At 38.8% G+C, this 13,754-nt stretch overlaps 3 protein-coding genes across 3 annotated transcripts; all 3 read right to left on the bottom strand.

The window, feature by feature from the left end:
* Positions 1 to 43: 43 nt before the first annotated feature.
* LOC126798153 (serine/threonine-protein kinase D6PK) lies at positions 44 to 3,451 on the bottom strand. The gene is made up of 3 exons (XM_050525010.1): positions 3,139 to 3,451; positions 1,508 to 2,691; positions 44 to 1,002 (listed from the first exon to the last, which is right to left on the bottom strand). Exons 2-3 carry the CDS (start codon positions 2,665 to 2,667, stop codon positions 120 to 122), a joined length of 2,043 nt encoding a protein of 680 aa, XP_050380967.1. The 5' UTR covers positions 2,668 to 2,691; positions 3,139 to 3,451; the 3' UTR covers positions 44 to 119.
* Positions 3,452 to 5,502: 2,051 nt separating this feature from the next.
* Positions 5,503 to 8,078, bottom strand: LOC126799874 (uncharacterized). Its single transcript, XM_050527139.1, has 3 exons — positions 7,910 to 8,078; positions 7,701 to 7,814; positions 5,503 to 5,849 (listed from the first exon to the last, which is right to left on the bottom strand). The coding sequence occupies exons 1-3, from the start codon at positions 7,952 to 7,954 to the stop codon at positions 5,670 to 5,672; spliced, it is 339 nt and encodes a 112-aa protein (XP_050383096.1). The 5' UTR covers positions 7,955 to 8,078; the 3' UTR covers positions 5,503 to 5,669.
* Positions 8,079 to 11,885: 3,807 nt separating this feature from the next.
* On the bottom strand, positions 11,886 to 13,575 carry LOC126800312 (protein SODIUM POTASSIUM ROOT DEFECTIVE 2-like). Its single transcript, XM_050527660.1, has 3 exons — positions 12,593 to 13,575; positions 12,432 to 12,507; positions 11,886 to 12,275 (listed from the first exon to the last, which is right to left on the bottom strand). Exons 1-3 carry the CDS (start codon positions 12,794 to 12,796, stop codon positions 12,151 to 12,153), a joined length of 405 nt encoding a protein of 134 aa, XP_050383617.1. The 5' UTR covers positions 12,797 to 13,575; the 3' UTR covers positions 11,886 to 12,150.
* Positions 13,576 to 13,754: the final 179 nt, after the last annotated feature.

Raw genomic sequence — 13,754 nt, 5'->3', positions numbered from 1 at the left:
TCAAAGGAACTACTAAAATCGTACATTCCTTGCAATGGAAAGAAACCATTGATTGTAGTACCACATATGAATCGGTTGGAGACTTGATCATCCAAAGAAAACAAGGGATACAAGAAGAATCAAAAGAAATCAATTTCTATATAATTACCAGAAGGCTTCATATCAGCACCTGGTACCTTCCCGTCTGTGCTTACTGCTTTCGGAGTATCAGGTCGTGAAGGAGTGTCCAACAGGTTCTGTTTTGGTGGCACCGAAGGTGGGTTTGTACAGCGGATCAGCGCCCAATTCACACTCTGGAAAAACGGATGCTGCTTCACTTCTGTAGCCCCACGCCGATAAGCAAGACGATGCTGTGGCTCTTTCACAAGAAGACCTCTGATCAAGTCCCTAGCTGCAAAGCTGACACTAGGCGATTCTGGAAATCTTAAAGGCTGCCCGACAACATTAAACAAAGTAGCTCGGTTTCCTGCTCCCTTGAATGGAGTTTTGCCAAATAAAAGCTCATAGAGAAAGATCCCAAATGTCCACCAATCCACAGCACTGCCATGGCCTTCACCTTTTATTATTTCAGGAGCCAGGTACTCGTGTGTTCCCACAAAGGACATTGATCTAGCACTTGTCGGTTCTGCAATAAGCTCAGGGAGAGGGCTCACTTGATTATATATATCATTCTTTGGTTTGGTCTTTTTCTTCTCCTTCTTGGGTTTGCTTGAGAAAAAGCGTGGAGCAAAGCACGCCGGTGTAATGCAATCAGGCTGCATTACACAAGTTGGCTCGATGCAGGCAGGCTGAACACAATATGCTGATTTCTTTGTCTCCATGCCTGAGTTTGAAGATCTAACCAGGGTAGGGGAAACAGCACATCTTAATGAAAGGTCAAAATCTGAAAGCATTATATGCCCATCTTCCCTCACTAAAACATTCTCTGGTTTGAGGTCTCTGTAAATGATCCCAAGCATATGCAAATACTCCAAAGCAAGCAGAACCTCAGCCACATAAAACCTGTGCAATGAATAAATTAATCTTATTAGCATGTTATCACCTCAGTCAATAAACATATGCGGATACTTCCGTCTCTCTACTTTTTTATTTCTCTTTCGTCTGAGTGCATGTAAACAAGACAGAAATGAAGAGAGGAAAGAGAGAATCTACATTCAAACAATTCAAGTTCACAAAAAAAAGAACATTAACATCATATACACCACACACTTACACAGTGAAAGCACAAATTTCACGGAAAGCCCCAAATTACACCAAACCTAACAATATGTTCTTACAAATTATAGACAGGAGCTGTATGTTTTGAATTGCAAAAATGTATATATGTTCACAATTTGTGAGATTTTCTGAGCAAAGGTTTTTCTGATCCAAAATTATCTCGAGTTTCTACAAGGTCTAACCATAGTTATTTGTAAATATCATGTGATTGACGGAATGAGGTAATTTGGTGGCATTGATGTAGTCATCATAATAAAATGAAAGGAGAAATGGAAAAGGAATATCTAACCTGGCAGCATGCTCTGGAAAATACTTTCCAGGTTGTTTTTGCCTGAGTGCATGCAGATCACCTCCAGGGCAGTACTCCATCAACAAGCATGTGAACTTCTCTGTCTCAAAGTGGGAATACAATGTCGGCAGGAAAGGGTGATCCAAAGACTGTAGTATCTCTTTCTCTGTCTGAGCCCTCAGAAGCTTTTTGCGACCTGCCAGTTGAGCTTTATCCATAACCTTCATGGCAAAACAAGTTCTAGTTCCCGACAATTCAGACAGATAAACACTGCCTATATCTCCACATCCCAGTCTCTTCTTTAACTTGAAATGATTCAAACCCAGCATCCCATCATGATCTCTGACAGCTTGAATTGCTTCCCATCTCACATCATTCGCCTTGTGGGGCTTGTACATGTTATTGCTCAAACTACTGGAGCTGCTCTCATCACTAACATCACTTCCAGTGCTGCCTCTATAGATACTGGTCTTTCTGCTCTCAATAAGCTCACAGGAATTAGTGACCTCACTTTCAGTTTCAGCAGACTTCTCAATGCTGCTTGTACATTCACTTTCTGTATTGGTAAAACTCTGTTTGGCTTCACAATAGAGAGTGGGAGCGGCAGAATATAAACTGTTCTGAGGGCTAGGACAAAAGGCAGTGCCTACTCCGGAATGAGAAACTAAGTGACCATTTTGCCGTCCAGCAACTCCTTTACCTGGACCAAGACCATAACTCCTAGATTCCGGTAAGCCGCTCAAAGTAAACTCCTCAGAATCATCAACAGGATGCTGGATGGAAGGTTTCGCCTCCACCATAGAAACTTTATGCTGATAAGAAATTTCGGCTGGTTTATCAAGAACATCATTCGAGCCTTCATGTTCAACCTTTCCTTTACTTGAACCCTGGTACCGTTTCCCCATACTGAGTAAATCCTCCTGATGCGCGCCGTGGTTAGGTGCCTTGTTCAGATTAATCACAGAACCATTTGAATAGCCAACTGCTGCCTTCACTTCATAAGCATGAGCCGCCACGCTAGACGTGGATGAAGCCGCTTCACTCCTCAATTGCTTCGGAGAAGGAGGCTGAGAGGGACGAGGAGTCCCAGTCTCGCCTCCCTCAGGCGCCAAATAGCGAGCCTTTGGTACAGAAATGACCCCTTCAGCCAATGAATCCATTGCTATAGCACACAGTAACGCCCACTGCAAATCCCAAATTTCACCACACATATTATAACAGATGACATACAAAGGCCATTAATCACATTAATCACACATTAACTATAATCCGAATATCGAATATTCAATTCTGCACAGCTATACAATCAAAGATAACCACAAACACAAAAAAACACCAAGATAATCACAGCCTAATCAAATCCAAGAAATCAAAACAGCCTTAATTCACAATCAAATTTAATAGAAACCCAATTCCTGAATAGAACTCAATCACTCAAAGAACATATCTTTCACAATCCAAACGCAACAGCAACAACTTCCCCCCAATTCCAACTTTGGTGAAAGAACCAAGAAAACCCAGAACCCTGACTGATCATAAGCCCAAAACCCCGCACCTAATTTCGATTCCAAACAAAAACCCAACTCGAATTCAATAAATAAAAAAGTAAGTAAAAGCTGAGAGTGGGGTACCTGATCACAGAGCAGAGCAGTGTTGCATGGCTGGTGGGTTCCAGAGAGAGAGAGATAAAGTGAAATGGCTTTTGAGTCTGAAGAGAGCTTCAGATCCGATCGGAGCAAGAACGCAAGAGAGGACGAAAGCCACAAGAAGAAGATGATGAAGACGAACAAGAAGAAGAAGAAGAAGAAGAGAATAGTAATAAAATTTAGGGGGAAAAATGGAGGGGGGGTGTTTTTGCTTCTGTGGATTTTCGTCGCGTTGTGAAGAAGACGAAGCAAAAGCAATTTATGCTCGAAAGCCGTCTTTGTTTTCGAGTGGTTCCTCCTCTGCGATAATTTTTTTGCTTCTGCTTCTTCTTTTGTACAAAGAAATGGTTTTTAGTGAGGGAGAGAGAGAGAGAGAGAGAGAGAGTCTGTTAGGGGATGGGTTATGGGGGGGGCACCTGCCTCTTTTACTTTGGGCGCTCACGCCTTTAATTATTTGAATTGATAATTGTATTTCCTTTTTTGTGAATATAAATAATTAATGGAGTCTCATTTTACGGTTTTTTTTTTGTGCTGATTATTTTCTGATCGTGTGTTATGTGGTCAGGGAACTCTTTTGTGTTGACAAATTAACACGAGTGTAGGTGAAAGCAACTGGGTTATATGAATTTTATATACAATATATGTGAATTAATGAAAATTATTTGTGATTTTAGGATAAGCTATTGTCGAATTGTTGCGATACAATACCGTAAGTTAGGTATGATGTGTGTGAGCATGGACAAGATGTTAGGGGGGGGGGGGAAGTTTAAACACGTTTGCAAGTGATTTTGAAATTTGGTAGTTAATGCCCGTGGTATTTGAGTAAAGCTAGATTATTGGAGCATAACTTACAAATTTTTCATAGAGATGGTTATGACTTATATAGTTATAAAATGATGGTAACTATATTGGGAATTTGGGATAGAGCTAGATTCTTGCCTTGATGCGAATGAGACGTTTCGACATAGTAATATATGTCACTCTTTTTATCACGTTATCAGATAATACTCAAAGTTTTTATGAAATTGTTTTTATGTTGAGATAATAACTCAACAACATTTCGTTGAGTTCGAGATCTCCTTGTCTTATGTTACAAAATAAATTATGGTTCAAGGCTTATATGGAATCCTAGAAAGAAAAACCATCTTATGATTTTAAGAAAAGTGCGTGGATCAAAAGTTCAAAACCACAAAAGAAAACAGCTATCCCAAAAATCGATATTCTCTACTTAAACCTAACTCCACCCTCTGATCCAAACCAATGTTTTATGATATAGGATGCTTATCCATTATTCTCTTCTCATACATCAAATCAGACTTCTGTCCCCTTAAAAAAATCCAGTATATTACTCTTCCAATAATACAACTATACAAGTCTCCCAAACAAGAAAAATTATCAGACACTGAAAAGAATATCCCCAATTGATTCTAAAATGACCTGCCGCGATCCAACCCAGCTGACATGTCCCCATATGATTGGCCGTCCCCGTCAATCCCCCTCCCTATGTTTTTCTTACATATCTCATTGGTCAAAAACACCAAGATTCAGGGAGCACATGCAAGCCCTTAAAAATTTAATTTAATTACCAATATTCACCAATAATTTATGTCTTAATTTACTCCCATAATAACAAGGAAAAGGCTCATCTAACGTATTGAAAACTATATTAATAGTAATCACATGGTGGGCTTAAGTAACCGCGCTACCAAAAATAAAACCCCATTAACTTCTTTCGCGGGCGCCACATGGTCGCACGTGAACGTCGCCAGGTGCACGTGGACGGCTGTCATGCCCGGCGCATGAAACTATGGTGCCGCCTGCGGTGAACCCAATTTTTTTAATTGTACCGGCCAATCACTTAGGGGAAGGGGCAGAGTCCTCTTTTCCACACCGCGGTGCCCCGAGTTGCCCTGATTCGGGTCACGTACCTCGGACATGAGGGCCCAAAACGCCACGCCGTCGGGGACCCGCCACATTGAGGGCTTTTTCGTGGGGGCGGAGGTTCTGGTGTGAGGGAACACACGGTAGTTGGGTAGTCCTTGTAAGACTGTAAGAGTAACCACTTTACGTGTAACATGTAACATGCCCTGAGCTGAGAGAGTGGGACCCGATTTTAACCCACTCCCCTTGACCTGGAGTCGTGATTCGGGTCGGGGAAATCGAACGGGTTCTGATACATGGGATTTGGAACATGACAGGTTGCTGTGGATTTTTTGGCAGGGGAAACTAATCACCGGGTCTTCGACACGTGTAATGATTTCGGTGGTGGAGGTTAGACAATATCACAACTGGCGGGACCGCTGTCACCAGTCAGGTAAACATGTTTTTACTTTTTACCAATCACATCCTCTCTTACTTTTACAGGCTTACATTAGTTACATTCCAACACTGGGAAAACTACTACAAAGCTCATGGATAACCAACAAAGTTAGCATAAGGAAATAGAAGAACTGCACAATCAAATCATGGAGAATTTCAACAGTGTGTGGAAGTGGAACTAACTTAAGCTACAAGTCTCAAGACTGTTCTAGTAAATTATCCAAGTATAAATTCAAGACGTATCGCGACGTGGATAAGACATCGAGTCTCTTCTCGCTTGGTTGGTACTTCCCCTTTCGAAGCTGGTACCTATGAGTTACAGCCGAGATTGCATAAGTCTGGCTTTCGATTGTCACAATCTCCCCGCATTGCATGTTCTGCAGAAGAGAGAAGTTGCAATCAGAATATGCACGAGGAAAACATGGAGGATACATTATGCTTCAAATCCCACTGATCATATAGGGCCTATTGATTCCCATTATAGAAGCAACAGAGTAATATTGACAACAAGACAGACACAATTCTACTAATCATATTGGGCCTACTTAGTAATCCCCATCAATGAAGTAACAGATTAATACGAACAGCATGACAGACATAAAACAATTAGTGTTCACTGTTGAGTGTACATAAAGTATGAGGAAGCTTCTATTGCTATTTCATGATTTTCTGAGCTCATGCATAGTGCTGTGGTTGGTGTTTGAGTTAAATGGAATCTGAGCTCATCCATACAAAGACAAAATGGATGGAGACTGGAGGAGTCTCAGTGGGTTCAAGTTTCATATGGTTTTCAACAATTGCTTAGCAGAAAAAGAGGATGGATTAATACAGAACTGCAGATTTTTTTTTTCAAGTATAAGAAAATACTACCATGATACCAAGAACTCAGATGATCCATGTGCTTCAAACTATAAGCATAAATTGCAAACAAACATTCCTCTAAATATATCCAACCCAAACTGACATGTTGCTTGGTTATTGTACCATCTCTTCCTCAAGATGACCCATGTCATCCTTCAAATAGTTAAAACTACCTGAACTGTTACAGACTTCTTTTTCAGATCATCAGAGGCCATCTGTTAATTATGTTTGATGGCAAGTCCAAAAGGAATAAAACGGAAAGAAGAAAGAAAATCAGCATTGCTAGATCTTCTCAATTACTGTTTCATCAATTATTTTTCAGTACTGCTATCCTCTGTTAGAGAGCTTACCATCACAACTTTAATCGATTGAATCCAGAATTCTAATTGGAGACTCCCTATCTCTACAGAAATTAGCACTCTCTCATCCTCTAAAGCTGACATATTATTGCTCTCTTTCATGCTTGATAAAGTTAGCCAGGAATGATTCCAATTAAATGAATTGCTCATCTACATTTCAACACTCATTTTGTCCTACAAATCATTCAGATTCTCATAGATTTGGAAAGTTATGGAGAAACATGCACTGAGGAAGAGATGTATACTAAAACAGCAGCTAAAATTTGCACTGAAAATGTTTCAAGAAAGAGAACCCCTTTCTTACTTCTAGTCCTAGACCACATCTCCACAAGTTCAAAGGTCTCCACATATACTAATGCAGTTTCAAAACAGAGTAAATATTTTAAAAGCTAAGATTCCTAACTGGTCCTAAAGGCTTATACTAAGGTTCCTAAGTGGGATGTATATTGGTTCAGTCTCCTATTCTTCTCTAACTACTAAAAAGGGCCATTTTGCCTACACCAATCCATCGGAATACGCGATCATGCCACCCCAAAGCAAAAGTGGTTCCAAATAACAACTCCTTCACGTTTCAATACATCGATCACGCAACTGGTACCAACTCTTCCCAATCTCCAGATTCATACACTTCAAAATTTTCCTCAAAAATCTTATCAGCACACGAAAGAAGCAGCATCCTAATCACTACTCACCACCATTCAAGCCTGATACTCACATTGTTTGAGCGCTAATCATGATGGATTAGACATAGTGGATTACAGCCCACACAAAATAAACAAGGGAAGAAGCATATGCACTTAAACCCCAATCCCAATTTGTGCCCTCTCATCACATCCCAACTATGACATCCCTTAAGATAATAATTAATTAGCATAAACATGATTAAAGGCAACTACGAAATCCCAAAACCACAAAGCTGATAAACAATAGCAGAAACTTGGATATGAACTTATGAGGTATGGAAATGAGCAAAGGGCAATTGAGGTAGAGAGAGAGAGAGAGAGTTACAGAGGGAAAGCAACGGACGCCGAGGTTCTTGGGCGGAGGAGTAATTTCGATGACTTTGTAGGGGTCATAGTTATCTCTGCTCCTCTCTCTCTTTCTGCAACTGACTTGGAGCACCTACCCAAATCGGAAATGGAGGAGCTTATTAATTATCCAATTTATATAATAATAATAATAATAAAAACAGCGGGAAATTATGAATTTCTGCGTACCTTGGGATTTGGGCCGCTGCCGAGGTTCAAGGAGACCATCGCCATTGTTACGAGCTCTGCTTCTCTCTCTGTGGCTGATATTTCAGACAAAGGAGAAGGACTTCCAGTTTTTCTTGGTCGAAGTTGGAAGAGACAGAAGTGAGATTAAATGAAGGTCAGGCCCAAGCACGGATGCACGGATGCAGAGGGGGGCTGGGGTTTGCGGATTTTTTCAAAAGAAACTCAAATTTTATTACGTTAGAGCATAAGAAAAAAAAATATTAAAAAAATAGGTTGAAAGTCAAGACTATTTTTCTTATCCACCGCTACATGACTCCGTTCTCTCTCGTCCTCTGTAATTCTTTGTCACTCTAAAATTCTAATCACTTTATTTAAAAAATCCTCATTCATAATCATATTGATTAAGAAATCTCATGTATATATCGATTGATTCGTATCTACTTCTTATATTAGTTTTTTGGGTTTATTTGTTATGTTTTTTTAGTTTTTTTAGTTTTTTTATCAACACAAAGTACATATGATAATTCATTTAACTTGAATCTCAGTCTTCTGGCTTGTTCTAATAGGCGTAAACTATTATTTCCATGTTGAAATTATCATTGATCTACTACGAAGTCCTTAAATTTTTTTTTGGGCTTCGCCGAAATTTAGCACACCTTATTATTAAATCATGGATCCGTCTCTGGTCAGGCCTAACATGAAAGCCAACCTTTTTTTTTCCTTTTTTTTTTTCATACACCTAATTACTGAACAATGGTACTCAAAATTTTTACTAAATAATTGTAACAAAAAAAACTAAATAACGTACCAACTTCCATACATGTACTTATTGTTGATCCTTAAATTGGTCGAAGGAGATTTTCGATTGCTGATTAGAAGCTGGATATTCATGCAATGAATGACGTTTTTGCAATATGTTGATTAGACTAAACAAGTTATACATGAAACGCTATCGATATCTACTCAATTTTCGGCGGTCTCTTGCTCTTTTTGGAGCACATTCTTGAAGAGTAGGAATTTATAGTTTACTAGCATTTTACTCGTGCCTTTGCACGGATTCAACTTTCCACTAGCAACTAAAATAGGGCTAACTACAACACCTCTTTCTTTTTTATCTCTTGTAATTGTTGTTTTCTTACTATTTTACATTTTTGACCATTCCTATATTATTATTTTAACTTATCATTCTCTCTAGCATGGGTGTGTAGTTTTGGCAAATCTATTTTTTTGTGAAGCTGTTGACATCAAATTAAAGGAGAGTTTCTAGTTATAATAGTATGTGGAGATGGAGATGTAATAGAAAAATTAGGACGGCGTACACTACTGATGGTATTACTTGGACCGATAGAGGCCCTAAGTGAGCTTTAGTTTGCAAGAAGATGAAGATGATCGATGATGGTCGAGGTATCAAGAAAGTACCCTCAGATCATGATGAGTACGTGTAAAATTGGAGCTTTGAGGTTAGACTAGTGATTACTAAAGAAGAGTTGAAGCTTACCTAAAAGATTGAATTAAAATTGATCGTCTGTGGAGCATTGTTAAGTTCATTGATATCAAGATCGGGAGTGGAAGGAGCAGATCAGAGAGGAACAAATACGACTACTGACGAAAGATAGAAACCAGTTTCAGTTGCTGAGAGCATCAGTCTTTCTGGAAGACCAGCATTGTTGTCTTGTTGATGATTTAATATATTTCCCGAGTGTTTTACTAATTGTAAAAAATTTAGTGTTTGATAACTTCAAGCTTCAGTGTCCGTATGTATGGTCGACAAATTCATACTTGATCTAATTTTTACGTTTTGAGTCAAAACGTACTAACCTCAAAATGCAAAATTTGTTCACTTATTCCAAACTAAAAGAAATGTTTAATAGAAGAATCTGATCGACTTGATATCTAGTGATCACCAAGGGTGGAGCCAAGATTTCATAAAGCGAGCTGTATAATTTCCAGGCGGCCATGTATTGAAGAAAGCATGTCAAAGAGTGAGAGGGAGACAAAAAGAGAAAGAAAGAACCAGAGAGAGAGAGAGAGAGAGAGAGAGAGCATATATACATGCTTAGTTGCTTACCCATTGGGTTGGCTGGGCTCGGTTACTAGTTGACGATCGGTCTCCGGTCACAGTTTAAGATTCATCGCGCTCAAGGAAGATACAGGACTTTAGAGTTGACATAATGGAGGTTTGGTTGATGGTGTATGTATTAGGTGAAAAAGGTAGTTTTTTTTTCAACCAAAAGAAAAGGCAAAATAAGAAGGAAGGTTTTAGTCGGACTTCGAAATGAATACAGTGAAAGAAAATTTCCATTCACTGGCATCAATTATGCAGTTCCGATAACTAATTAGTTGACCCTTAAGTTCACGCTGGTTGAAAATTTGTATAAATGATCTACTCATAAATACCAATAAATTGAACAGTTGAGATGAAAATATAAGATCAAAAGTGGAATAAGCCGAAAAGTCCTCAACTTAAGGGTCCTCATTAGAAAGGGCTTCCTCCCTATAAACAAGATTGAGGCAGATACCTGTCTGTGTTCAATGCTGCCATAAGGCCATGACACTAGAGCCATGCTTATCCAGAAAGTCGACATTCACCTAGGCGATTACACTAAAGATTTCCAATCACTCACTGATTGAGTGATAGTGACTCGATACCCCATTATTCACCGTAATTCGATACCAGACCAACCAATTACTACTAGATGATTCCACAACAAACACCATACACACGACTACAGTCCTCGCAAAATGTCCGACATTCTTATAGAGTAGCATCGATCTTAGCTGAACAAAAAAGGCATTGCCACGAAAATTAATTCACCATCCAGATTCTGAAATTTCATAATGATCGCACTCTGTATAGTATTCTTATATTCATAGCCAATGAAAAGCCTAAATTCGATTCCTTTAGTTCAAAGAAACTAACAAAACAGCTCAATTTGATTAACAATCCCTCGATTCAGTATACATCACTATCGTTCTAACAACTCAAAAGCACTAACAGCAATCACTATAATCCAATCAGATTCCCTAATTTAAACCCTAAACAGTTCCAGATTCGAACCTGCTAAGAAGAGGAGTGGCGGCGGTCATTGAAGTTCTTGGACGGCCACTCCGCCGAGACCATGCCGAACCAGATTCTCGCCGAGATTGTTTGAAGAGGAAGATCAAGATCGGTCTCTTATATCAACAGCGGCTAACGACGCGTCGTTTTTGACGGCACTCGCGCTTAGAACTGAGGAGGGGTATAACTGTCTTTTGATACGTATTCATAGCGTTTTTCGATATTTCCGATGCATATTCTGTATCTTCAGCGCGTTTCCGGGCGATTTTTTCGAATACTATATCTGATTACTTATTGATGTTATTTTAAAAGTGCTCGGATAAGCATTGAATATGATCGGACCATATGTGGAAAGACAATATTACTTCTGTCTTAAAATTATCTCACCGTGGGAAACTCAAGTGACATTGGCAGTAAGGTCGTGGAAAGTTTGTTAAGACTGAAGAGTGATATTTATTTGTTAATTACTTAATATATTTCAATTAATTAACTATCTGATTGTGATTTGAGACTGGTTTGGTATAGTCAGGACTATTATGAAAGCTATGGGTTTAGTCCAAGAAGGAAACAGTGGTGTGATCAAATAACGCTTAAAGTATGCATTTACTCCACTATAGTTTCGTGTGTTATTTTATTGTGTTTGTCACGTTTATTTGTTTTGATCCGAATATGATTTAAAACATCAATGATTTATTATTGAAGAAGAATTTTCATAAAATTTTTGATATGACTCTATTTTTCTTTGATTTTTATTCAGGCATCCTAAGAATGCATATATCTCCGTATATGAAACCAAAAAGTAGTTACATTTATTTGTGTTATCTGATATTATCCACTTCTAATATGATACAAGTATCACTAATTTTGTAGCCAAAAGAGGTTTATACACCCTCATAAGGCGTGCACGACTTCCGGACATGTAAGAATGAAGTGATGATGAGATGAGTTGGCCTACAGATCCTCTGGAATTTATGATGCATAAGAGCTAACATTCTTACAATGAAGATGCGATTGACAATAGCTATATACTTATATGGAGTCATTCTTTTCCCCCCTCTGCATAATTGTAAAGGGAAACAAACCAGAACTTGAAAATCCTTGATTTCTTTGAGGATTGGCACTTGGGCAACAAGAAGCAGGGCTTTCAGATAGAGAGCAAAACATGTATTGATGATAATGATCATCACGGCGAGTTCCAAATCTCGGCATTTTTTACCTTCGACACACTCTGCACCACTTCATAAGGCAGAACATCTCCGATCACAACCACCATCTTGCTTTCCAGGTCTACTTTGTAAGAAGTCACCCCTGATTTGGTGAAGTAAGATACAAAATAAGCAAGAATGTGAGAAGCTAGAGAAAATAAGCACAGATGCAAGTCATGCAACCATTAAGAACAACAGCGTTGTTTCTGTTATTATGTGCGACTGAAAGTCCTGCATGTGTTGAGAGATTTTCACATACCTTCCATCTTTGAAATGTGTTTTTCGACTTTCCTGGCACATCCGTTGCAGTGCATGGAGACCCTTAACTTCACCATCTGCATATCATTCACCAAATTAGATTTCTGTCTTGTCAAACATATCTATATGTACTTAAAAGTGAAAAATGATAGGGATAGTCACCTTGGGTTTGAGTTGAAATGCCAGAGTTTGTTTTCCTGCAACAACATCCTTGAGTCTCATAAACTGATCCTTTTCACCAGGAATCAATGGACTCTTCTCAAACTCATATTGGTTTTCATCAGAGTAGTTCATGCAGAAACAAGAACTTGAACCAGAAGAAAGACAAAGAGAGTCTAGCACCCTCCCTAAACTAAGCTTCCCCATTTCAACCAAAAGAAACAAATCTGAAGAGATCGAGGACAAGAACTTAACAGCTTATTTAAGCAATCCACAGTTCCACACACCTGATCTGTCCTTCCAACTCGGTCAGAGTGATGTAAAAAATCCCAGACAAACCACTGTGAATTAATTTATGCTTTACTAGGGTGGGGGGTTGTAGAGAGGAGAGTAAAAGGTCAAGTTTTCATAGGGGAAGCCAAAAGCTGAACAGAACCCGATAGAGCCTATGAAGGAGAAAATGGAACAAGACTCAATAATTTATACTTGGAATATCTAAGATGGTCAAGAAACATTAGAAGGAGATCCAGGAACCCAGAAAAGGACCACTTATTGTAAACATTTCTAAGAACAAGAACAAACCCCAACTAAATTTTGCCATGTGAATGTGAACTCCTAAAGATATATAAAACCCGCAACCAATTCTATAAAAGCCTAAATGAGATAGAAGTTCATGTGACCATTCAGCTAAAGAAGAAAACTGTAACCAAGCTTTTCGATCAGGAACCCTGTTTCATATGATTGAGAAGTGGAAGTAAGGAAAAGGAAAGCTCACAGTGACCAGTGGAGGGAGTAAGAACTAGAAGCACCATGCTTTATGACATGTGAGGACTGAGGACTGCTAGGTACTTCCAAGTTAGATCAAAATAAAAGAATATGCTTACATATATATATATATAGCTGGATTAATTTGGATAAGCATCTTTGGCTTGTTTAATTCATGAACAATGTTCATTGAAACGTTTTAGGTGTAACAAATAAGGGAAGGAAAGAAAAGCAGCAACATCTGGTGAGCATCTGAACAACTTATGGAACAATGCATCATCTAACACTCAACACGATCGATCTTTTTTTCTTGTTTCCATAAATATTTTCACGAAAAATTGAAACTTTACTGAGCATTCTACGAAGTTTAATTATGACTTCGCAGCATGTTAACATACTC

The sequence above is a fragment of the Argentina anserina genome, chromosome 6 (assembly GCF_933775445.1).
Source record: "Argentina anserina chromosome 6, drPotAnse1.1, whole genome shotgun sequence".
Taxonomy (NCBI): domain Eukaryota; kingdom Viridiplantae; phylum Streptophyta; class Magnoliopsida; order Rosales; family Rosaceae; genus Argentina; species Argentina anserina.
This window is presented reverse-complemented; position numbering and strand designations above follow the sequence as displayed.